Source organism: Diadema setosum, chromosome 21 (genome assembly GCF_964275005.1).
Source record: "Diadema setosum chromosome 21, eeDiaSeto1, whole genome shotgun sequence".
Classification (NCBI taxonomy): Eukaryota; Metazoa; Echinodermata; class Echinoidea; order Diadematoida; family Diadematidae; genus Diadema; species Diadema setosum.
In genome coordinates this window covers 4,192,523-4,220,432 of record NC_092705.1, presented here as the reverse complement: position 1 = coordinate 4,220,432, position 27,910 = coordinate 4,192,523, and the positions used below count along the sequence as shown (strand labels likewise).

Genomic DNA, 27,910 nt, shown 5'->3' with positions numbered 1-27,910 from the left:
GGTTTGAGTAACTTCTTGATGAAAACACGACACATGTACCAAAAGTGCCGGCCCAGATCGAGTTTTGGCAGGCTGTGACGACGTACACTGTCGAATCGTGCGTCAGAGGAAGATATACAGTAGCTTTTGCATTGCGTCGCCATCGGTTCGGCGGTAGGACGGAAGGATGGCTCGATGGAATCCTGCCATTGTATGCCTCCTTGCTGGATATCTGGTTGTTCTGTGGCGCCATGCTTCGGCGGAATCCCACACGGAAAATGCAAGTAAGCATCTTCTTACGAAATTTTTAAACTCTAGTGAAACCATCCTATAAGAAAAATTACACACATCGCCATGGCAACTGGTGGGCCTCATGTCGCATTGTTTTCCCAATAAGTCTATAGAACGTCTTGCCAATGTCAGGGGACAGTTTCACAGCACAATTGGCAATCTAATAATCTTTATCTGATAATAAACCAGTTTTCACTGTGGCATTACATGTATATAGGCCTATCAAAGATGTCATCAGTGTATACAATGTACGAGTCATTTCCAAGGTATGTTGAAAATATTGTAATTTCAGCGTTTCAACTTGACTTGTGACCAATTGACCTTATTAGCCGAAACTTCAGGAGATGGCTCAATTGAGCCATATTGTTCGAGATATGGAGAAAAAAAAAGAAGTTTATCATGTTCACTTGGACTTTGACCATTAACCATTCACCTTTTGTAATTACCATCATTTTCATGATTTTTTTTTTTCAGTACACGTGCTCGTAAGTGTCGCATCGTGTTTTGCGAATGTGCATGTATAGTTAGTTCTTTTTCGTTTCCATTTTTTTTTAGTGACGTGATAGCATGTGTACGTCAGAGTTTTTATCTACTGTCGCATTGATTTGTCCTTTTGGCAACGTAATTTGAAGCTATTCAGGGCTTTCGTTCAACCATGAAAGATTACAAACATACACCTCCATACACTGGTATGCATCTTACTGGAAATGTCCCTCATTGCGTGTCAGTTTTTGAGATCGCTTATATCTGTTTACGGTGTTCCGCACGGCGAAAAAAATATAAAAGCATTTTCAACGCGTCATATCAATCAACAAAGAGTATTCACCCAAATTTTCCAGCGAGTGATCTTAGATAAAGATGGGATCACCTTTATACATGCTACCCTGTCATTTTCTACTGGCAACAAGGCGTGATTATTTACTTCTAGTGAGAGGTTCTACATGTATAAGGCTGTGATTGTGAAGAAAACATGTATAGGCAAAGTCGGCTTGGGAATACAAAACACCGTGAATATGTAATGTGATGAAAGCAATTAACATGACTGTATACCTGGATCTCTCCGTACAGAAACGCTTATAGAACAATAAAGGGCCGGGGAGGTCGTTGTTCAATCAGGAGCGTTTAAAGGGACTGTACAGTTCTGGTAGAGGTGAGGATTCACCTTTTTAAGTTTTGCGAGATATTCAGAAACCATTCTATGAGATGTCAAAGAACATGCAATTCTAAGGGGAATCAAAAGTGTATTTGATGAAAATCGGTTTTGAAATGGCTGATATATCCAAAAACAAGGTGAAACAAAGAGATCCTGATAAAAGACGTGGCCTGTCGCCTTTTATTATTATCTTCTTTTTTTTTTTTGATATCTCAGCCATTTCTTAAAATTGCATGCTCTTTCATATTTCATAAGAGGTTTCTCATTATCTCACTTAGAAATGTTATAAACCTGAATCCTCACCTCAACCAGTACTGTACAGTCCCTTTAATGTCAGGTCATTATCATCATCAGAGTGTCAGTTGACAATATTCAGTACTTACTACTGCCTGACAAAAACTAACAAAGAAAATTGAAGGATCACAAATTTTAACGAGAGAGCTGTTAATACATGGAAATAGCAACCTGCATGTTAAATGGGTCACGTGGATCCAAAGGCTTGCCTGAAATTCGCATTCTCGTGGTAGAAAGGCAGTTTGTGACAGTTCATCGCTGGATGTTAGTCGCTATGTTTATAACAGACTCACTTGAAATGATGATTGGCATTGACAACATTTATGCTTGCGATTCTCTTTAATCTTCTATATTGAAACTGTCCTGTGTCTCAAATGCATTGACAGAAATTACCAGCAAAGTGGCATATATATCCCATCTTAAACGTGTTTATTACAAGCGCACAGTGCAATGACGTTTGACTCAATACCACTGACAGAATTTACGGGCACAGTACCCCAACATAATGAACTTAGTTTATAATTATACACTCCGACCTCTATTATCCGGCTCTGTCAGGACCGGCCGCCCGTCCGTATAAGCAATTTGAACGGATATCAGGAGAATCAAAGTTTATGTTTAAATATATGAGTACAAGTAGGCTGCCGACCTAGGAAGCTACGTATAGGTACAGTACACCGCAACAGTATTTGCTATAGCCTATAATTTGTGGCCATGAAATGTTGATATTTTACTGTAAATTTCACAATAATTATATGTTTCTGTAGGTTATATCATAGGTAAAATAGAAGAGTTTTAGAGGAGTTGTAAGTCTGAATAAGACAGGGTAGGATAAACGAGGTCAGACTGGATATTCAGATAGCGTGTCACAACGTAGTACAGTCGAGCAAATTTAATGAATTGTGAGTTTAAGCCTTTTTTTTTTTTTCAATTGTGTGAGGTATTCAAAGCGGAAAAGGTGGAGCGAGCAACGTGTGACCCGCCCTGAAAAAAATTATCAGAACACTTCTATCTATCTATCTATCCATCGAGAGGGGGGGGGGGGGGGGGGGGAGGAGGGGAGATGCAATTTCTCTCTGATTTGATTAAAAGCGGTGCACTTAGTGTAATGAAGAAAAGGATATTAACATTGCATGCCAATTTGTTTCCAGGAGATGAGCGAAATCATGATATTATGAGAGTTGGCAAATTTCAACCACGCCGCACTCACACGCATTATGACCAATACTATGTGCACCTGATGGTCGTGATGTTAACACGTGCATGGACAAGCCCAAAGACATAAACGCAGCAATGAAAATTTGAAGATTTAGACAATGGACTCAATTTTGAAACTTTAGAGCTTCACCCGCCAAGAAGCCTTGTAAGCGATATCGATAATACCCAGGTATCGGAAACCCCAGAAACAATAAGGGCTTGATAATGACATAATCCACAACAATTTCCCTGCGATATCACATCTAAAAAGCGAATGTTTCGTTGTTTTATACGTGAACATAATTTTCGCCGTATTTAATGACCTACACAAACTAATTAACGCTATGAAAGCTTTATGACATGCATTACATTTATACAAAGTATTAAGATATAGGAGGGGATACACACACATACGATATACACGTTCTTGTTTGATACACCTATTGTGTATAGCCTCCATTTGAGAGATTCACATCTAATTACAGTTTACAATGCGAATACACTGACTAACATTAGTTATCACATAATCTATAGTTACAAGATTGGTTTTCGCTTTCTTATTGATTAACTAAAATTGATTGATTGATTGATTGATTGATTGATTGATTGATTGATTCATTCATTCATTCATTCCTTACAAAACGCCGCTAGTTGGTAGAGTATAAACCGAAGCAAAATTGAATAATCGGCAGTTCCGCACAACATACAATGTCTCAAGGTGTTTGCTGTGGTGTTCCTGCTATCAAGCGCATTTCTCGTCATATTAAGTTCACTGCATTGATGCATTGAGTTACGTAAAACACATAGACAAGTTGTCTTTTGTTTGGATCAAAATCGGCCGTAATAATCGGAAGTTCTGCACAACATAATGTCGCATGGTGTTTGTTGTGATGTTCCTGCTGTCAAGCGCCATTAACGATTTGTTCAAGTTCACTGTAATGATGCACTGAGTATAAAACACATAGAACAGAAGAGTTGTCTTTTGTCTGGATCGAAATGGGCTATAAAAGTTTGATATGTTTTCACCGAACAGTGACATTGGTCTCGACGACAAGCAATGGAAATTATATGATGAGACAATATCCTCGCCTCAGAAGGCCATTTGGCTACAGTTCGTTATTCCGAAGGTGCGTTTTTCTGAAGGTTCGTAAGTTTAAAACAAAAAGGAAATAAGGTTCGCTATTCTGTTTTATGAAACATCTATTCTTTTTCGTTCAATTAGTGGGTTAAAAAAAAGGGAAAGAAAAAAAAAAGAAGAGTAAAAGTACAGCGCATGGCCTGCGATACGTTTCCAAAAGTGGGGGGGGGGGGGGGAGGGCACTTCACACTTCTGGTGCCACTTCCGGGTTTCATCAGCTAACAAGCAAAAAGAACAAAAAAAAAAAAAAAACCACAAAACCTTTCCGCGCTCATACTTCAAGGTTTCTATCTATTTCTGTCTACGTGCCACTAGTGCCACTTACGTACTTCTGGGGTAAAGAAAAAAGTGTGTGTGTGTGGGGGGGGGGGGGGGCAAAGTAGTGACACCTTATGTATTCAGTTGTATGGCGCACAAAAGTTGAGGGGCTGCAGCATTTTCGGCTAGTGTTTTTCACTCCTAATGGGACGATTTCAACGCGAGAAACTGCTTAGCACAAAGACAGAGTTTTGTTTGTGCTTCTGGTTTTTTTTTTTTCTGCGGTTCTTCTTTAGCGAGCCCGCTCTGAGTCCCTGATCTCCTCACTCCTTGTTAACTCAAATTACATGTATATACAACAAACAGGTTTAATCCTGTGTATGTAGGCCTATTATCAACGGATTTGCGTCGCCATGTCTATAAAGTGGGGAACCCATAGCACTTTTGCCCTTTCCTGGAAAAAAAGAAAGAATAGGTAATGCGCGTACTGTAATGTAACAGGTAATTATAAACTCAACCACTATGGTGGCTATTCAGACAATAATTACAGCCCTACCTAGCATCCCAGCAATGGCACAGTTAATAGTTATGTCCTTCCCAGTCTCCCCCGTACATAATTATCGGTCTTTATTTCTAAATCGATTGGCGGTGAAGGGTTAACCAGTCTAACCTCTATTAGTGTACTTAGTGACAGTCTCAGTAAAATTTTAGATCATCTTCTACTAAAGACATGATATCCAAAGAGGGATCGCATGGATATTTCATACATTCATTTCTCTATTTTTTTCTGTAGTTCATTCTAATCATCTAGTAATGATAAATTTGAAAATAAACACAAAGGTCGACTAACGACACACTGATCTCAATAGTGTGTCTGATTTTTTCGACCCTTATAGATGACCACAGATTTGGATCAAATTTGATCCAAATTTGAATCATACACAGCCATGACAGTCACTTTGTTCATTCCTGTGTATACCTTTATTCGTTGATCCTATTATACTACTGTATCTTACGACCTATCTGACACTGAAATTGATTATAACCTAATAATTTCTCTGTAAACATTGCCAAAATAATACATGCCTCTCGTTGATGAAAGCGCCTGCAGATTTGCATCGCCTATGCAATCTATTCATTAATTAGGTGATCCGAGTATCCTCTCGGATCACCTTCTGTATCTGTACTGATTCTTTGTTCTTCTTCTTTTTCTTCTTCTTTCTCCGCAAAAGTTGTGTATGGATTAGCTCAGAAAGTCCTCTTCCTACCAATGTCAAAATCATACCATATATGTATCATGTCCCAAAGACGGCAATCGAACTAAAATCAAAGTGATCAGTCAACCGTGACGTCACTATGACGTCATTATATGAAAACACATTCTCAATCATATGTCATTAATGGAATGGAATTTTTCGATGAAATTTACGTCACATATATTTCAAATTATGCGCATTCTACTCATATTTTCAGAATTCATATTTTCCCTTATAACGTGCGCGTACGCGCGCGTTGAAATATTTGTATGCTCAAATCGAGCTCAAATTTTTTTTGCACACGTTTCAGACCATTTAGAGCATTTTTTGAAAAATTGAAAAAATTGGACGCACGCGTACGCGCGCGCACATATACGCACGCCCAACTCATACGCAATAGAAATTTCCCGTTTTTTCACACTTATTGGATGCTTAAAATGTCAAGGAATATTTCTACCAAGTTTCAAGTCAATCCGACTCCATATGACGTCACACGGGCCCGTCAAAGTTGAAATTCCGCGCGCGCGTCAATGGCGATATACAGTGCAACAATGCAAAAAAAAAACGCCAATTTTGAATCCGATTTTACTCGTCAGGATGGACGGTGACCGCCCATTTTCTTTACATATTCTGAAAGCTGATGAGTTGTACATGTCATTTCATGGGTTGGCGATGCTGGAAAAATGATTAAAAAATATCAAATTTCCTAATAAAGTAAAAACAGTAAATTTTCAAAATGACGTCATCAAATTTCAAGTTCACTCAAGCGTATCTCGATTATTATTTTGTCGATTATCGTCCAAATTTCAATATATTGTAGCTTATTTAATTGTCTTTCAGTCATATAAAAACAACATTTTGATTGGATGACGGCATCACCTTGTAAAAAGGGATTAAAAGTAACATTGTCAAATTTGACCAGTTTACGTGTTATCTCTATGGGAGTGCAGTTTTTCTGGAAATGAAAACTGACATGACTATCTTTATCGAGCACTAGCTCACTTATGCTTCGGTGAATTTCTCCCATATTTTAGTATGTTGTAGCTGAGACTTTGGGCTATCGTAAGTGTGCCCTTTGTTTTTTCATACGGAGTCGGCATCACGTCCAAAAACTTGGTTGAAATTAAAGCTTATCTTCGATGTATTGTAATATTTCTTCCTTTCTGCAACTTTCTGTGCAATAACTCAGGAAAAACAGACCCTATCACCACCATATTTTGCACATGTTTAGTTCATGTCACGTACATTATTTCACAAAATAACAACTACTTGATCAGACACAATCTTGGGTATGTAAATTAGGGTCAAAGGTCATAAATGTTTCATCCTGTATCTTGGTAAATACATATCCTATCTTTCCCATATTTTGCACACGTAAAGACCATGTTACAAGGATCATTTCACAAAATAACCATTTTTGGCTCAGAGGCCATCTTGTCTGTGCAAAGTGGGGTCAAAGGTCATATGTACTTCTTCCTGTATCTTCGTTATGACGTGTTATCTCTATGGGAGGGAATTTTTCTAGATGTGAAAATTGACATGATTGTCTTTATCGACGACTAGCTCACTTACCCTTTGGTGAATTTCTTCCAGATTTTCGTATGTTGTAGCCAATTTAATACTCTTTAAGTTTTGTTCATCAAAGTTTTAATCGGATGATGTTTTCACCTCGTGAAAATGGATATAATGTTACCTTGTCAAATTTAACCAGTTTACGTGTTATCTCTATGGGAGGGAATTTTTCTGGAAATGAAAATTGACATGACATTCTCCCCTATCATCCCCATATTTTGCACATGTTTAGTTCATGTCACGTACATTATTTCATAAAATAACAACTACTTGATCAGACACCATCTTGGGTATGTAAATTAGGGTCAAAGGTCATAAATGTTTCAACCTGTAGCTTGGTGAATACATGTCCTATCTTTCCCATATTTTGCACACGCAAAGACCATGTTACAAGAATCATTTCGCAAAATAACCACTTTTTGCTCAGATGCCATCTTGGCTGTGCAAAGTTGGGTCAATGGTCAAATATACTTCATTCTGTATCTTCGTTATAGTGTATACCGAATTTGGTACCAAAGATGGCAGACCTGACTCTCTTTTCTAAATGAGAATCCAAATATCACACGGCCAATGTCTCTAAACACAGATGAAACCTATATGGTCATGCCTATTGCGATCAGGACTCGAATCATTGATCAAAAAAAAAAAAAGTCGGATCACCTAATTTGTCAGTCTTGACAAATTCCGAGTCTAGTTAAAATTGAAAGCCTGATCGGTGAAAATGGGCATTTGCCCATGCATTCTAGCATACTAGCTATAGACTGCCTTCGAGACCTGAATGAGTACCTAAATAATCTTCACAATACATGCCGTGGTTTATACTAAATCTGTCGCATTTCCGATGAGCACTAGAAATCCTTTTGCAAACCTTATTCCATAGTTAAAAGATAATTTCTCTCTATGCCCTATATGCAATTCAAAAATCCTTTTTGTGCATAATTACAATAATTACACAAAAAGCGCTGAACATTGAGCATATTTTATGTCAATTTTAAAAATCTGCATGTCGCTAAAGTGATAAAAGTAAAATGAATTTCCATCATACAAACTTCACATCTTCAGTTGCCTTTGTGCTTGCTCTAGAAGCACACTCTTCACATTATATTCACCCTCTTCACATTATATTCACCCATGAGCTCGTCTTCAGCCTCGTGGAGCATCGGTTTTTTCGACAGTCAATATCATATTGAATGTCTTGTCTGACACACGAAGAAGGCATCCAGTTTTGAACTCTTTCAGCATGGTGGACTGTGCATCAGGATATGTGTCTTATGTGTCGTCAGCTGTCACCTTATGAATGCAAGTTTTGCAAGTTGTCTCGTTCTTTTTAACACCGTTGGCACAGTATCCTGCAAGGTTGTACAGGCTAGCACGCTCTGCTGTAGGAAGACAACTGACATTGGGGTTGTCTGACAGGATGATGCCCGAGACTTCGACCTCCTCTTGGACCTGCACGTCCTGTTGCAGGAAATCAGCGAGGAATTCGCCATCATCTTGGCTGTAACTACTGGAATGTGGCAGCGCGAGAAACTGGGCAGTGCTGATGAGTTTCAGTTCAAATTTGAATTCTAGTGGGGATGGGACTGGCTTCCTCAGGCGAATGACTGAAAATAGATTTTCCAAACTGTTTTGTGTTAGTCTACCTGTAAGATGGTATTTGTGACCAGCATCAAGAAGCTCCTCAGCTAAGCTAAGAACTGATGTAATAGTCAAGATGACCTTGGTTTGGCATGGCTTCCAGTCACCTTTACCTATCTTCATCCCCTTGTGTTGCTTAATCCATATGTAAGACTGTTACGAAGTCAAGACTATAGAAAGAGCTTTAAAGGTTCTCTAATCACAGTGAGTAGAGTTTTTTTTTTTTTTGGGGGGGGGGGGAGGGGGTTTGTTTGTCTATTTATTTATTTATTTATTTATTTATTTATTTATTTATTTATTTATTTATTTATTTATTTATTTATTTATTTATTTATTTATTCATTTATCTATTTGGCTTTTGGGAATATATGCTGAAAAAATCTCGGATATACTGACACAAAATACAGTGTTCATGATTATGTTCATAATAAAAAAGAAATGTTTCATCAGATTTTATGGTGCACCAAGGCGTCAACCATTTGATTTTAGGATTTCGAGCTGGCGTCCTCTCCAAGGTTGCTTTTTTTTTTTTTTTAGATTCACGATAATCCGCCGTGGGCGCGTTTCTCATTTTACAAAGTGGGGCTCATAATGGGAACGACATTCACCAGACTCGGACTACGTCAAATCCTAATGATGATGAGAAGTTCACCGATTGTTGCTTGCAAATGAATAGTTGATAGGAGGGACGGATGTACATGCATGTTTTTAAAACTTTGTTTGGTTTCAACCCACTGTTAGTCCTTCAGTGCAACTGCGTGAAATATGCATAATATCCGTCCTTATAGAGGTATCCCGCATAGAAGAGAAATTTGCAATCATCGACTCGAGTATACGAGGAAAAGACGTACTTCACTGTTTATCAGGTTGTTATCGGGGTTCTCCTAAAAATAGAAGGGTTCATACATAATAATGATAATGATAAGGTCTTATTTACCCAGGGTGTAGTCTATTCAGTACGTGTTGCCACTGTTCTATCAGAGGGCCTGGTATTACATAGTGGGTAAAAACATCTTGTCCAAGGACGTAAGCACTGGGCGGGATTCGTACTCGGTTCCTCCGAACAGATGGAGTCGGGAGTCTTATCGACTATGTCACAGCGCTCCCAGCATATTACTACAAAGCATGATCGCTTATAACTAAAAAACAAATTATAACTAAAAACATGATTATGGTGATATGGAGATCTATGTGCATTTATCTCACGTACGCTCATGTTCTGCGTAGTGCATGTCCGGGTGTGTGAGAGTGTGTTTATAGGTGTACATAAATTGTTCGTGTTCTCTTCGAAGGTAAAGTTTCATTTCGTTTTAAATATTAATATTGCTTTCTCATAACTATATTGCTTTGTGTGGATTCTTAAAGTAATTCAAGACTGCACACGGTGCCAATTGTCTTTTCATCCGTCTGCTATGATAAGTAAGCAAAAAGAACAAAAAAGTATGAATATCTATGATATTTTAAACCTCAGTTGGGTACAACATCAACATCATGGACTCAAGAAACGATTTTATCTTAGTATGTAGTGACACGCTGGCATTTATTATGATAATGTATTCATTTCTTTGGAATGTTTTTATTTGTCTTTTCATATTTGTGTTATAAACAACAATGACAACAACATCTTGAAAACGAGCTCCTATATAGCGCCAACGTTTCACGCAGATTTGGGATATTGACAGGCGATCGACGCGACAGGGTTGTATATCATAGCTGCCGTCTCGTCACATAGCTACAGTAGAAGTCACGTGAGATCGTGACGTCATCTTTTTGTCTTATTTTGAATTTTGAATGAAAACCCCAAAAGGTTCGAATATTCATAACCTTTTCTTTTCATTTCACGTCATAGTTTTTACCATTTGAATGATGGATGTCGGTTCTTCTGATGTATATCAACGGGGACACGTAGTGATAGAGCGTTCATCTTGAATATCAAATGTTTTTGGTAAATTCAATCTAAATCCAATAAATCTTAGTATGATTCAATGGATACGCAGTTTGATGATGGATGTTGGTTCTTCTGATGTATGTCAACCGGGACACGTAGTGATGGAGTGTTCCTCTTGAATATCGAATGTTTTTGGTAAATTCAATCTAAATCCAATAAATCTTAGTATGATTAAATGGATACGCAGTTTGATGATGGATGTTGGTTCTTCTGATGTATGTCAACCGGGACACGTAGTGATGGAGTGTTCCTCTTGAATATCGAATGTTTTTGGTAAATTCAATCTAAATCCAATAAATCTTAGTATGATTAAATGGATACGCAGTTTGATGATGGATGCTGGTTCTTCTGATGTATGTCAACCGGGACACGTAGTGATGCAGTGTTCCTCTTGAATATGAAATGTTTTTGGTAAATTCAATCTAAATCCAATAAATCTTAGTATGATTAAATGGATACGCAGTTTACTTTTGCATAGATAGCATGGTCATGTTATTTCTATGATCATTTCATTTTGTGTAAGCTGAGGTAATACAGATGACATCTTTTTTGCCGGAGATGCCCTTTATGTGCAGTAAGAGCGACCTGTCTTACGGCACATCAGACCTCTGCGATGGGAACTCCTTGTGCCCGGAAGGAGACGATGAATTCATGTGTGGTGAGTCCAGGAGAATTCAGGTTTTCCGTAAATAAACAAACAAAAACCCAAACAAACAAACAAATAAACAAACAAAACCCCCAAATAAACAAACAAATCAACAAATAAATAAATAAACAAATAAACAAATAAACAAATAAACAGATAAACAGATAAACAAACAAACAAACAAAATATAACAAACATGTTCTCCAGACTTGTAGAGTCCAGGGATTTTTACTCTTTAAATCAATTATCATTGATTATATTCGTGTAGAAGATACCATAGAAGTTCAGCTATACACTTTTCTTTTTGCTGTAAGAGAGAGAGATAGAGAGAGAGAGGATTTTTTTTTATGAACATGCTAAATTATACAAAATGCACTTTATATGTTATCTCTCTTGGCAGTTTAGATCTCTGATATTCAATATGTTTAAGAGTATTCCCTACGTCTCTATAACTTTCGATTTGTTGACATACTGCCTTAACAAACGAACTAATCTATCATGTAAAACTGACATACCTTTCTCCTTTGTCAGTGCTGTGACATATCTTGTAGTCAAACATCTGTCAAGTTTCATCAAAATAATGTATGGTACTGGTTTGGTTGAAAGGCAAGAATGTTCGTTTTGTAATGCGTATGTTGGGACTTTAATACTTTTTTAAGTGAGTGTCAATATGTTGGTAGATTGTGGGTTGAAGTAAGAAAATGGATTAATGCTAACGCGCGGTTAGAAATAACATTTACTACGGAAAATAAGTTAAATGGTTTCAGGGGGTATCAACAATTCGGCATTGAATTGTATTACTTATGCTTGTGAGATATGAAATTTATGTTTGTAAAATAAAAAGAATAATACCTCGTTTTGATTTATGTAAAGATAGTATAAGGGGATACTATGATAAAGAAAAATTTATTGCAAGAAGTAATCATAATTTGCAAGTGTTTCAGAAAAAAAAATGTGTCTGTTTAGACACCTGTTTTCCTGATTATGATGATCTGAGTCACGATACGTAATTGTTTTTTTTTCTCAAAGTATTTTATTTGAAATATTATAATGTTATTTGAAATATTATGACGTATTATGTGTTCAGATGAATATATTATGTTTGATGCAGGGTAATAAATATGCCAGTGGGGACGAAAATAATGTATGGTACTGCTTTAGTACACCTTTCTGCAGACGACAGCGGAACCTGGAGCTGACACTGTTCGGTGTATGAATACTACCAACACGTGTTTCCTACTTACACAGTTTCACTCTAACAAACATCAGTCAATCCTTATCAAAATAATGTAGTACAGCTTGTGTAAAAAGAATTGACACTAAGTGTTTTCTGTTTTTACATCTTTCTGCAGACGACGACGGAACCTGCACAGCTGACACTGTTCGGTGTATGAATACTACCGACACGTGTTTCCCCCTTACAGCCCTCTGCAATGGTACAGAGGCGCTGTGTGCCGACGCGACGGACACGCGGTTTTGTGGTAGGAATTTAAGTTTTCAAAACTCAAAGAATTTCTGTGCGTGTTAACTGCAAAAGAATTGATGGACGAAAGCTCTTTGAAGTACTAAACGGATTATGTCGTTGATGACTATGGGCAATATTGCAAGAATAATTACTATCATAATGAACTGGTGAATGGTAATTTTGTTCTTTTGTTCATTCCTTTTTTTTTTTTTTGGTATATAGATTTGGTCAATTTCTTTCTCGTCTCTTGTAACAGAATCGGCGGACTGTGATAGCTTTTGTTCCACGTGCTTTACTCTTGGGGCTATATGTGATCTTACAGACCGAGATAAGAAGCACGCGTTGGAGCTACCAACACAAGTGCGATTCTTGTAAGTGCATTTACGTCATAAAGAAAATTGCAAGGAAAAAAAAAAAAACAAACAGCTGTAATATTCATGTACGAGGTAGCCCATTAATTTAGAAAAATGTTTGGACATCGCTTATCATCCATTTTTTGGTAGTCTTTGATGACAGTTTATGTTCCTCGATGTATTTTTAGTGTGATGCCAATCAAACTTATCAAGATAAGACTGCTGACGCTCAATCGGAAGTAATCCACAGTTCAATACCAATCAAGTGCCTACGCCCTTGAAACAAGATGTCTTTACAAACAATGTCCATCTCGACCCATATATAGAAATGGGTACCAGACAGTAATAATAATTGCAGGGCCCATTAGTAAGAGCAGTGACAGCAGTGAAGAGGCTTACACCCTGGATACAGAAGACCATATTATTAGTACATTGTACAGTATTCATCGCATAATCGGGCATCTGATAATCGGGAACCTCGCTTAAATGACATACGCTTCCCAGAAACATTTCCAATGCATGTTATTTTCACTGGATAATCGGGCGGGGACCTCTGATAAATGGGACAATTTTTCTTCAAGCGATCTTTGATTTTGTTGATATTTTACACAAAAAATCTACCAAAATACCACAACAATATTTCAAAGATTCCCTATCAGTTGTCGTTTACATCGAACTTACAAAGCAAGCTTCGGACTGGTGTGTTTTGACCTCCGTCCATCCAGTACACGTATATGCATAGCCACAAAAGCGCCGTGTATAAGTATCCATGCCATTGCGAAACACATGCTTTCGCGAACATTCTTCTCCCCTACATATAAGCAAAGCCATGTGCAGGGAGAGCTAGAGGGTCGTGCCGAGGGGTAGCGTGGTTGTGTATTCATGTACATGTACAGTACGTCAGTATGCATGTGTGTGTGTGTGTGTGTGTGTAGGCCTACTACATGTACATGTCGTATGCCGTTAGTGTATGGTGAGTACTCATCGCGAAATCGGGCACCTCGCTTAAAGGGGCCGTGTTTGCTACTCCCAACCTGTCCCGATTATGCGATGAATACTGTATTGCTATTTTACAGAGTATTGATTTTTTTTTTTCATTCCAACACGCCAGTGATTTTATCTGTTTTTTTTTTAAAGGATGGTATAGTGTTGATTTCGATGAGAATTCAGCTTTTAGCTTTTTACCGGATACTTAGAAATCACTTTATGAAATGTTAAAGGGCAAACATTTCTAAGAGGAATTCAAACTTTATTTGATGAAAATCAGTTTTGAAATGACTGAGATGTCAAAAAACAGAACAAAAACAAAAACAAATTAAAACAAAGCGACGTTAATAAAGGGTGGATCCCACCTTTTATCAGTTGATAGCTTTGTTTTGGATATCTCAGCCATTTCAAAACCAATTTTCATCAAATAAACTTTGAATTCTTCTTAGCATTATATACTCTTTTATATTTGATAAGAGGTTTCTCATTATCTCAAAAGATCATCATTAAGAAAAAAGTTGGATACTTCAAACACCATCTTTAACATGTTTAACGCCGAACTTCAGAGAACTTCAGAGAGATATCGATCATTTTGGTTTTCAATATTATTATTCGAGGCGCGCTAGGTAATACACTACCATCAGTCGGTCCCGTCGTTGTGCGTTTTCCGCTCAATATAAATTGGTTACATTTTGCTAGAATAAATTTGCGCTGTCATCAATCCATGACCACGATTGAATGTAGCGAGAGATGCGGTGTTCGTCGCCGCCAACGAGCGTAAGAGACAGGAAACTATGGCGACAACTAGTCTCTCCATCAAAATGTGTTGACTTTATTGGGTTTATTTTAACTTGCCATCACCACTGTCTCTAACCAGAGGATGCCGTTCGTGTGTGTCCTTTAAATCAAACAAAATCATCACGACACAACACGCAAAGTTTTATACCTCATGTTAGAAAAAAACCCAACAGATGTTAGACACTTCACGATGTTCGATAGATTCTTAAAAACGAGAGAATGGGTTGTGTGAAATGAACAAATCATCGTTGAATTCACTGTTACAAATTGAGTGCCTAAACAGGAGAAATTACTTCGAAATATAATACTATATATATATATATATATGCCTCTTACTTCTTTATGGAAGTGTGTGTATAAGACTTCTCTATGCTGGATAAAAATCAATCTACATTACTAAACAAACTAAATCTCCAAAGCTGTTCTTCAGAGACACATGTATCGATAAGTTTGATTCAACGTTACTTCTCGACAGGAAGCTGACTGGAATCGAATCCTTGACCGATGGGTTTCTTGACCGCTCTGGGGAGTATGTTCTTCTCACCAGATTGTAAGTAAATGACAACGAGATGAGAGCTAGCAAAATGTAAATCGTTCTGTGTGTTTAAAGTGACTTTGGGATGACCTGATTGAATCTAGTTCATTCAGTTAATTTTATCCATATGATATAGATTAGAAGATAATATTATATCTAAAATTGTGCCCATTGCAAAATTGTTTGTTTGCGTGTTAATTATTTTGTTTGTTTGTTTTTCCCTCGAAATTACTGCCAGGGTGTCATAATATGGAGAAAACTAATGAAAACTATAAGTCCTCCTATGTTAATCTTCATGTTATTTTCTTATCAGTAAAAAAAAAAAAAATATATATATATATATATATATATATATATAGTTCATTCAGTTATATATATATTATATATATATATATATATATATATATATATATATATATATATATATATATTGTGTATAGCATACTTTATTTCCATTGCAAATTAAAGCATGTGATAAATAATCCTAGGATACTACCTGCCCACAGGCAGGTACGTACAAGGAAAAAAATACAGTGGACCCAGTCCATCACACCGCAATAATGGTTATTGACATTGACACAAATATATACAAGTATACAAGTACATTTACACACAAACATGATACATGAACAGCTGTTTCAAGACGAAAAAAAAAACTTACAAAAAATGAACTTATATCAGCATATACTTAACCTAAGAAACACACAAAATAACTCATTCGCGAAATTCATTACCAATAAATTACATTAAATCTGCTCAATAAAATGAAATAATTATTTCACATCCATTGTTGCAGAAAAAAACGACAAAATATACATAATGATAAATACATATGCAAAGATATGAATCCTATAAATATACATATTTCAACAATACAAAGGGGGAAATCAAAATGGACAAAACCGGCCCGTAAATAATGACTGTATATAGACATATGATATGCATAATCATATTCCTCCCACCTCACTGGTATAATTCATAATGATGGCGATGATGATGGTGATGATAATGATGATGATGATTATAATGATGATGACAATATTGATAGAGATGATGGTGATGATGATTATGATGGTGACGATGATGTTGATGATAATTATGATAGTGGCGATAAGGAAGAGAATGATAAGTCTAAGATGCCATAGCAGTCCATGCTATTCATGTGATGAGACATTTTTAATGACAGAGTGCTATCGGTATTTTTCTTTAGTCCAAAGATGGTCTTCATACATCCAAACTTGTAATCTGCATTGATGGACAGGCATTACATTCGAAAATGTTTAAAAAGTTTTTACGAATTTTGAATTTGATTTTCTTTAAGATATCAGCCTTTACGATTTTTGATCTCCAGGGCAATTGTACTTGTTTTGGAGCCCAGCTGATTTCAGAAGTATCTAGCGTGAACCATTATTATCATCTGATGTACAGTCCCCTCCTTTCTTTGTGTGTGCAAAATTTCTTTATTGTTTACATGGTCCAACGTAACTATGATGATATGGCCTATTTGGCTTACTTTCGAAGTCGCCCCCACCCCCCCCCCCAAAAAAAAAACAGAACCAAACAAACCCACATGTAGATTGAGGCTCTGTTCTTCGGTCCTATAAATGAGTTGATCATACATTATAATTATAATTATAATTATAATTATAATTATAATTATAATTATAATTGTAATTATAATTATAATTATAATTATAATCATAATTATGATTATACCAACACATGGATTACAAGGCCTATGATTTCAATTTGAGTATTTCAAATCACTAAATGTTCATATAATGACGAAAAAGTCTCCCTTCTCTCCCCTCTCTTTCTTTCTTTGTACACTCTTATTGCAGAATCATGGCATTCAGTACCTTTACCGATTTGGAAAATTTCGTATTCAGCAATATGACGTCACTGAGAACACTGTAAGCAAAGTTTCATTGAGCAGGGCAGGGCAGGTTGTTACGAACATGAACCATTCATTATGCACAAAAAGATTTGAAAGATTCAACTTTGATATGCAACGAAGTGTTTTTGTATGCCATATATATATATATATAATATAGAGGTATATATATATATATATATATATATATATATTGTATATGACATTTTGACATTATGCTTCTTCTGATTAATTATACTATTATTTTGACGTATTTAAATTATGTATAACTTTTTTTAGCATGATATGTTTTCTACATTTATATATTTTTTAAAATAAAAATGAATAGATAAAATAAGTGAAATGCAATTTCTTTCTCTTTTTCTCTCTGTCATGACATCATTTTTACAACAGATGTTACGATCCCATATTAAGTTACATTTATGTGTGCATGTGTTTGTGTTTTTGTGCTTGTTGGTATACGAAGAATCTGAATCCACGATACATATTATCTCCTGACTTGAAGTAACTCAATTATATTTCACTCATTGAATCTGTAGGGATTTATCTCACAACCAAATCGGCCATGTAAACAGCAACTCGTTCGCAGGACTCGGACAGTTAATCAACTTGTGAGTACCGTGGGAAATCATGGGGAAGGGATTCTATGCGACTCTTGTATTCCTTTTAACGCAAGGATGTCAAATTTGGAGTAATGTTTTAAAGGGTTTTGGAATCATCATACACAATTTAGTCACGTTTTTCAACAAAAATAAGGAGACAAATGCTTTTTACTACTTCCTTATAGTACTTCTATTTGCCGACATAAAAGCTTTAAAACCTTTCTCAGCCGCAGATTGCACTGAAAGTGAAACGTTGTGAGTATGGTGAGATGTTGTTTTATTGTGTGTGGATGATGCTCCGATGCATGCAGCCCCCTATCTCAGTAAGTGATGCCACCTTTTGTAGATATAAGCGTCGAACAGTCATATAATTTGGATGAAAGAAACTTTCAACAAGCTTGGCTCGTTTTTCTTTTCTATCGTCACATAACTGTGGACGTAGATCCAATCAAGTGAAATTAGGGATTTTACCTATTTCTGTGTTCCAGTTTCGAGAACACAATTTAATTTGAACTAATGTCTCGTTTTCAATCTGGCCTCCATAGTTGTATAATCATGTTATGATACGAATGGTTAGAACACACCTCTCGTGACTGCTTCCTTGCTGCTATTTTTATTTCACTGTGAATTGCAAACGTAGACAATTGTAGAAAATCTTTCATATAAACGGAAAAATTTTACTCACTTTATTGTTTGTTTGTTTGTTTTTTGTTTTTGTTTTTGTTTTGTTTTTGTTTTTGTTTTTGGTGGGCTAGAGCTGTGTTGAATGTCATTCCAAATGGTACACACAAATCAGTACATACTTACCCTGCCAACCCGTGTCTTGTAAAAAACAAGAAAAAAAAAGAACCACCCTTGATCTGATCTGCTTTTCAAATCAACTTAAAGATGCACATGAGAATGAAGAGAATCAAAATCTGTAAATCTGCATGTAATCATTTGCATCCCTCTCTTTATGCAGAGACCTGTCCAATAATAGAATCCATGGTCTCAATGAGGAAACGTTTTTGCATCTTACTTCGCTTCAGTATTTGTGAGTATTGCCTTACCTCATTAGTATATATAAATGACACAAGTAAATAGCCATTACATGATCATTAAACTTACCTTTAATACATAATGTAGAACCGAAAAAATCGAAAGCTAGACACTTCTTATGACCAATAACCTTATTTACCGTTTATCGGAAACATGAGAAAAATTTGCAGTTCCATAGCGTTCTATTTATGTCTGCTTTGAAAAAATAATGTATAGTCAACACATGGCATCCATTATTGTTCTTCTTTTAATAATTAACTCATACACAGAGCTGTATTTCACTCTCAGTAAACTGTTGTAGCGTCAGTAGCTCGATCTTTCCTAATTGAAAATCAGCAAATCAGTAGCAGCCTTTTAGAAGTGGCTGAAAGTTGAAAATAATAGATTGCATTCGATAACTGTATTGAACCTCCTTGCCTCATGAAAACGGGAAGAGACAGACACCAGCTGATAACAATAATGTAAAAAGTTTTTTTGTTTTGTTTGTTTTGTTAAGAAACCAGGCAGAACATGAATATGAATAATGAACAAGCTGTCGTCTTGTATGGGATAGAGGCATGGATTACATTCAATTAACATAATTATTTCTCCCCTTTCAATCACAGGACGTTATCTAACAACAATATCAGCTACGTGCAGGAGAGCGCTTTTAGAGGACTTACACAATTGCAAGAACTGTGAGTTCTTTTGCACATACATCTCAATTTCTTACATTTGTGTAAGAAGCGTAACGACGTGGCAGTAGGTTATACAAAGATCTATATTTCGATGGTCAAGCCTGCTTATTAAAGTTTATAATACAATACTCCTCGTAATTTTTATCATGAATATAATGACAAAGCCCCCTCGAATTGTTACACTTGTACATTTTCGTGGTAGTAACTGAACAATTACGGTATATTCTTTGCTTCAGTATTTTGCTTTTAATTCTTTTAACGTTTTCAAAACAAATGAACTTGTGACTATAAATTTCGATTCAAGATTCTCTTCTTGAATAGATCAATTCACGACAAAATAGTCAACAACCTGAAATAGACCATGTTTCCGTTCTTCTTCTTCTGCTTTCATTAATTATACATCCCTTTTTATAGAGTAAAGTCGTACTGAGCGCAGTGAAGTGCACGGTCGTTGAAACACAATGTATAGTGAAGAATGCAGTGTGAAGACACGCACACACACACGCACACACACACATACAAACACACACAAAGAGCATAAATAAAGATGCAAATATCTTGATATCTTATGATGAATAAATTGATATCATCATTAAGAAAATGAAGCTAGATCTTTCCGTACAGCTGTACAGTGGATATTGTTACTTTGTGGTACTCTTATTGCGAATGCTTAAAATTGCTTTTAATCATCTTCTCTTCCTGCAGGCATTTGGGTTTTAACTCCATAAAAGTTATAGAACGATCTACGTTTCAAGATTTAAGCAATCTGAAATGGCTGTAAGTGTTTCTTCATTCCTTTTCAATGATATAAGTTCTATAAGTTTGTGTAACTTCGTTTATTTGCACGGTACTTTGATTTTGTGGAATTTCCGCATTCGTGTTTTACTTATTAGGAAACAGGGGCTTTGGTAAATCCAAGAGTCATGTAATTTACCTCAATTCACGTAAACTGGCTCAGAACGACTGCAACAACAACAACAAAATTCATTTCTACAGTGTCGAGGCGATTTAGGCGACTCCGAAATGAGGTCACGGCGCCACTGCACTGCACGCCCTCGTGACTCGAATTCTTTACGCTGTAGTAACGATAAATAAGAGAATGAATAGGGCTTATACAGCACAATGCACTCATTAGAATGAACTCTGGTTTTTTTGTTTTTTTTTTTTTTTTTAGTGACCTTGATTCCAATCAGCTCACAACTTTGACATCCGGGACTTTTGAAGAACTGACGAGTCTCACCGATTTGTAAGTAGTCCCATGAAGTTGTACGTGCGTTTATTCATCAGCTCAAGTAGCATCACACATCTGAAAAATAGGCATCTTTGTCCTCATAACTTGTGCAGCAGACTGATCAACTGTCTTATGATCTTCTTTTGAAGGTTAATTTATGTCGCTATTATAGAGCAAACCGGTCAAGGGACTGGGGGAATTCAAATACAATTAATGTTGAAAACCTTTCAGGACACAAATACGCGTAGATGTTGTTAATGACTAATACTTATCAACTAGATAGAGATCATACACTCTCAGAGCAAAGGTTACATAATATCTCGTAGCTTCTCTTCATCACGATTGTCGTGTGAATGATTAAAATGCAGACAACATGAAAAAAAAAGTTATGTCTCCAACGCAATCAAAGCATTGTAGAATGTATACAACGTGGACGAAGATTATGAATGTTTATCCCAACAAAATGAGAGTCAATTTCAAACAAGAGGACGATGTGCCCTATGTAGACCTGAAACACGTGGAATTCTCTGCTAAAACGTAAAATTGAATAAGGTCTGTTTATGTTTCTCTCCACTGATAGGATACTACGGAAGAATAAGATAAGTCATATTGAGGTTGGAGCCATGAGGGGTCTAGGCAAAGTCAAGGGAATGTAAGTAATCGTAGAAAGTATTTCTTAACCATCTATTGTATGTCCCTTCCTGCATGCAACATTGTGCAAGTTACAGTGTACAATGGTGTATGAAGCAGTTTCATCGGATATAATGACAAGATTTTAGAAGAGTAATTTACTGAATAATAGCAACCTATGAATAAAATATGTTTTTCGTCAACGACGGAAGATATACATGTTGGGTCCAGGACTACAAATCCTTCTAAGCCCATTTGCGAACACCAGCCCAATAAATTGGAAAATATCAAACTCAGCAATAATATTTATTAATCTGGTGAGTGATGTTGTGTTTATTGAGTAAAAAAGGAAAGATGCTGTGTTTCTCCATTTCTTTTATATACAGTACTCCATCATTTCGCTGTTATTATCTGCTTTATACATGTTATATCACGTTTTTAGGTGTATCACGTTTGTATAGCATATTATATGTTTTGTCTGAAAAGATATATATTAACACACAGTGCTTATATAGCGCATATCACTACCATAGTGTCTCTATGCGCTTTAAGGGAGAGGGATGAAAGTAGAAAGAGGAATGTAGTGTACAATGTATGTACCATAGATGCAAAACCAAACTCATTCATAATACTTTTTTAATATATTGGGCTTATTCCTTTAGAAACATTGATACTGACGCTTTGTCAAATGAGTCGGAAAAACATATTTCTCTGGAAGTGTGTTGGTATTTGTAGGCTTAGTCTCATCTATTAATAATCGATGTATCATGTTATTACATTGTATTTCATTTCAGATCCCTTACAAATAACTCCATCCAGGAACTACGGAAAGGGATGTTAGATGGCTTATCGTCTGTGTCCTGGATGTGAGATTATTGTGTTTCTCATTCCTTGGGTTTAAAGTTCATCTGTCACTTTTCCAAGCCTGAAAATGTGACCCATCTTTTCATAATCTGATATACTATTATTGTTAATGTATGCAATTCAGACCTTTCCTCAGAATAATAAAACCGGAGACTTCTTTACGACGGGGAGGGGGAGGGGGGGGGGGGGGGAGTATTGATTTCCAACAAATTTATTCGGACCCCGAAAAAAAATCCAACCGTTATTCTCGGTACAAAGGGGGAGCATTGAACCTATTTTTCTCAGAGTGTAAAGTAATATTAAAGTATTTCAAAAAACAAGTTACTAACAGGTGTTAAGAAAGTATTAGACTTGAAATCTATCCTAAACCCATACCATCTTAAAAAACAAACAAACCTCAGAATGAAGCATACAAAGGAAGGGAAATTAAGGCATTGTTGAATACAGTGTAATGTCAGTTATTGTTCTCAAACTCATTAGTTTTCAAAAAGTGACTCTGTTAACTCATTAGTTTATAGAGCGTACTGACAAAAAAACAACAACTACATGTGATGTGTTCGGCATTGCTTGATAATGCCTATTTCCACTCTTCTTTAAAAAAATACAGACGGTTTTTCCCAGCATAGATACCTGAAGGTATACCGTAACTATTTATGGTACAGTTTTTTTTTTAATCAAAAACCTAATAAAACGTGATTTCTTGACTTATCTGGACAATGTATGAGGAAAATTGTATATATTATGTAAATCCTTTGTTTGTTTGTGACTTCAGGTCTCTGAGACGTAACCCCTTGTCGTATATCGAACCTGGAACCTTTGACAACACTCCAGAAATCACCTATCTGTAAGTGAGTTCGTGAAACCATTGATCTGTCACTGTCTGTGTCGCTCGTTTCTGAATGGCATTCGTGTCGATCGGGGCGGTCTTCGTCCGATGAGGGCTGAGATGGCGAGGCGTTTGTACACGATTTTGTTTTGAACGGCTCGTATACGATCATTGGGTGGAGAGGGGAGAACAGGCACTACTGTGACTACTCTGACGTGGCAATAATATTCTGATCGTATTTCCTAGGACAACCTCTTCAGTCTTAGCACTATACTCTTCCAGTAAGCATTCATTTGCATCACTATACCCAATTAGCATTGTAAGATGCCCATTCATACACCCAGTTCATTGGGGTGCGGGGCGGGGATGCTGTGGGTTAAAATCCACGGGATTAGACCACATAACCGACAGGTGATCGTTTTGCTTGTGATGGTGTTCACTGAACTATGATAAGGAGAATGTTTTGAATTGAATTTCAATAACAATGTTATGGATACCCTCCATATACAGCCACACCACGGAGACGGATGGTATGAGATGAGTCGGGCTAAGTTCCAGCTGTCTATAGGCAACTCTTTTTATGTCATATCATGCACAAACATTTTCTTCTATGTCTAGACGACATGTCATTTCTCTGAAAAAAAAAAATTATAATCAAAATTTCCATTTATGTATGTACAGGCATTATAATGTATTTGTTTTACTTTCTCTCTCCATCGCCTCCTGAAGGGGACTCTTACAGACTGAACTTGATAACCTACATCCCGACATGTTTCGCGGCTTAACCAAACTCGAAAGATTGTAAGTAATCATGAGTTGTAAATCGAACACCACAGTGATTAATACTTTTGAATGTTAGTCGATCGGACATCTTTAGAAAGAGAGTGGGGTGGGGTGGGAGGTATTCCGAGGACTGTACACTGTCCATTCGTATCTTGCCTGAATGAGTGTCTCAGTCTGGGTTGCCAAATTAATCACGCCAACATCCACTACAGTTACAGTTACTGTATGTGGGTAACACCACGTGGATGGTGGTGTTAAAAGCACTTATCAAAATGGGTCATGTGAGCACAGAAGAGAAAGAACGGGTCTTTAATCGTTGGCTGCAAACTTGGCATCGAGCAAAGCTATAGGACAGATAGTAGCAGAGAGTTCTGAAAGAAACGGTGAAAAGTTGAGAAACGAAAGAGCTATTAGACGATAGTTTAATGACAATATTAGTTGAGAAGAAAAATGACGGTCTCGCTGCAAAAAGGTTCCGATCATATTGTGAATGAGATGGATAGGGTGGAGGAATATTCAAGTAGAAGTTCTGAAGGAATGTATTACTGAAGAAGAGACCATGGATTATCCTTCAACATTTCTAGTGGTCTATACATTGTCCATACTTGGGAGTTCATCTCTGTTACTAGCTAGAGCATAGGCCTACTTGTTCGGTTCTGAACTAATCTCAGAGGAGCAGGATGTTTTCTGTACTCTCCTCTTACTACTACTAGGCCTCTGTCGGTCAGTGTGGACCATAGGTAATGCGCTCTAGGAGTTGTCAAGTTCTGGTGTTAATCCTTCCACTGGTGCCACAGCGTCGGCTGTGGCTCACAAGTCCAATTCGCGAATGGCAGTCTCTACCACATCTGTGACAAGTGTGGGTAGTCGCAGGGTTTTCTCCGCGTGCTTGTGTTTTCCGTCTGGCTCTCTTTTCATCTGCAAGGCTCAGGATCCTTGCTTCACCTGCTTTGAGTTGCCTCTGAAGCGTACTGCGCCATCTGTTGCGGTCTGCTGATATGTCCTCCCAACTGTTGGTATTAATGTCCAGGGCTTTCAGGTCACGCTTGCAAACATCCTTATACCTCAACTGGGGGCGGCCAGTAGATCTTTTGCCAGAGGCGAGCTCACCGTAGAGGACTATGTTAGATAAAGTCTTCTTTGAGGTATTAACGATTTATTTCACAGCATTGCGTTATGCTCTGTCAGGCGTATAAAACACACGTGTATTGTCTACCCTATTTCACTGTAGGTCAGCCGATGACAACCGGCTTTGCTGTCTGTTCATGTCTTACAACATCACCTGCACTGAAGGAATGGTTACATCGCTTGACTCCTGCAATAGGCTGATGCCCAACCAGGTCCTGCGGATATTCATGTGGATTCTGGGATTCAGCGCCCTCATCGGCAATTCTATGGTCCTGGTGATCAGGTGGCGTGGCAGACACGAGAGGAGGAACCGGGAGCAGTCGTTCTTCATCACCAATCTTGCCATAGCGGACTGGCTCATGGGCGTCTTTATGATAATGATCGCGTCAGCCGACATTTACTTCGGACCCTACTACTACCTTCGCGCCCCGCAATGGCGCTCGTCCCCTCTCTGCGCATTCGCGGGATTCCTTGCCGTCTGGTCCAGCGAGAGTTCGGTGTTCTTTCTCGCCGTCATCACTCTAGATCGTTTCGTCTGCGTCGTCTTTCCTTTCAGTCGCTTCAAATTTCACTCCTCTTCCGCCAGGATTTCGGCCGCGATCACGTGGCTGTCAACTGCCATCCTGAGTATGACGCCATTGATTGTTGGGATTTTTGTGCCGAACTTCTACGGTCTGTCCGATGTCTGCATTGGTTTGCCGCTGAGTACCGAGTCGACTGCAGAGAGGATTTATGTATGGTCCCACGCAACCGGGTCTGGGTCTTTTGTGACATCGGGTATGGGAAGCGTGCAACCTGCCTGGATCTACTCTATTGCGTTGTTTCTGGGAATAAACCTCATCCTTTTCCTCTTCATCTTGGTGTGCTACATTGTGATATTCATCAAGGTTAAAAGGTCTGCGAAGGCCGTAGGGAGCGCTCGTCATACACATGAATCCTCCCGAGACCAGGAGGCCAAAATGGCTGCCAAGATGGCCGTCATCATCGGGACCGACTTCTGCTGTTGGATGCCGGTCATCATCATGGGGATCCTAAGCCAGACCGGACTCGTCCAGTTACCTGTCGCCCTCTACGCCTGGTGTGCGGTCTTCATTCTGCCTATCAACGCATCGCTGAATCCGTACCTTTATACTATCGTCACCTACATCGGGAAACAAAAAACAACGTCGAATTCGGATCAAACAATAAGTACGAAAATGTGATAGTGACCATCATACCACCCCCCCCCCCCGACACACACAATTATCCCTCATAAAACATGTGAAACAAAACACTCCTAGAGTAACGTCACCATCCTCCCCACCCCACCCCATTTCACCCCCCTTGGTTCTAAGATTCTTGCCAGAAATTACCTTAGAGGCCCTAGAAGGCGTCCCGGTTTTAATTTTATGGTTCATTTTAAGCTTCAAATCAATAGTACTTATAATATCACCATTGTAGGTATCTTCATCTATCTAAATTTTGTGCATACGTGCATAGGATATTTTTTTCCACCTTACCTTGAATCACAAAGATATAAGAGATGAGAGCATAAACATGAGTAAAAGGAAAATAGAGAAAAAAAAAGTGGTGTCTGTACCCCATTCACTAGGCCACAATGCTGGTCATGCACTTTATTTTCTTATATCGGTCGAATTTTATCTCGGCTGTTACATTTGTGTCATTGCTGCAGTATTTATCAATATGAATATTCATCAATATCAATGAGGTATTCATCAATATCATAATATAAGCTCCCTCGTGGAGACGTAATGAGCTCCTTTGTGGAGATGATATGAGCTCCCTCGTGGAGACTTGGTATATATTTAATATTCTTGTTTATATCTCTTTAAGATTTATAATGTTTATCTGTCTGGGGCAAATTATTTGTATAGGGCCCCATTTTCTCTCCCTCTCCTTTCGTTCTTTATAACAACAACAAAACATCATTGCTGCATTGGTTTGACTGCATACAAATTTATATTTTATAATGATGCAGCTTTTAGTTAAATTTCCGAGTGCTGCTAATTAACTTAACTGAAGATATGACTATTCGTTTATATCGTGAGCAAATGTCAAATCAAGCCCAACCCTTGCGCTGCTGATTCCATGCATTAGCCTCGCCCGATGTATACTATTCTGCACCACTTTATTTATTACAATTTTACCACGATCTACGGGTTTATGGCATGCATTATATTGTAGTTGCATTATTTCACCTTGATATTGTGATGTTTGCAAGGTCTTGGGAGTATATCGTTGCTGTTTTTGTGTAAAGCGTACAAGTCGTCTAGGTCTGAATGATGTTTATTTATATTAAAAAATATCAAAAAGACCTGATGTTTTAAGCTTTGAATTAAGTTATAAATGATCATTCTTTTTTCTTGGATATGAATACTGATTGAAATTATCTTATAATATGATCATAATATATCTTGAAATCATTAAAGAATTCGGGTTGGAAATTATGAAACTATGATCAGTAATATATCATATAGTTTCATCATTTCTAAACCCCAACTTTTAATTCAAGACAGTCGTTAATATCTCGACCTAGGCGTTCTTGCCTCAAATGTGTGTTGTGCGAAGAATTTCTGAATATCATGACTACTGCTTAAATAATATCTTTCGCAATCAAGGAGTATAACAAAATGCTGCAGCACTAGCTGTTCAAATGTTAAGAATTTAAACGTTGAATACCTGCATGTATTTCCATACGTTCATAAAGCGTGTTTGACTGATGTAACTTA

General features: G+C 37.4%; 1 protein-coding gene across 1 annotated transcript; it reads left to right on the top strand.

The window, feature by feature from the left end:
* Positions 1-15,475: 15,475 nt before the first annotated feature.
* On the top strand, positions 15,476-26,383 carry LOC140244818 (G-protein coupled receptor GRL101-like). The gene is made up of 10 exons (XM_072324433.1): positions 15,476-15,523; positions 17,350-17,421; positions 17,942-18,013; positions 20,425-20,496; positions 20,894-20,965; positions 21,531-21,602; positions 22,375-22,446; positions 23,217-23,288; positions 24,000-24,071; positions 25,285-26,383. Exons 2-10 carry the CDS (start codon positions 17,354-17,356, stop codon positions 26,381-26,383), a joined length of 1,671 nt encoding a protein of 556 aa, XP_072180534.1. The 5' UTR covers positions 15,476-15,523; positions 17,350-17,353.
* The last annotated feature ends 1,527 nt before the right edge of the window (positions 26,384-27,910 follow it).

Bases quoted from the DNA above. Each gene is read 5' to 3' on its own strand.
- LOC140244818 (XM_072324433.1), top strand. From the start codon at position 17,354: ATGGCATTCAGTACCTTTACCGATTTGGAAAATTTCGTATTCAGCAAT. The intron at 18,014-20,424 runs GTGAGTACCGTG...CTCTTCCTGCAG, and splicing joins CTCGGACAGTTAATCAACTT to GCATTTGGGTTTTAACTCCA. The intron at 23,289-23,999 runs GTAAGTGAGTTC...CGCCTCCTGAAG, and splicing joins ACTCCAGAAATCACCTATCT to GGGACTCTTACAGACTGAAC.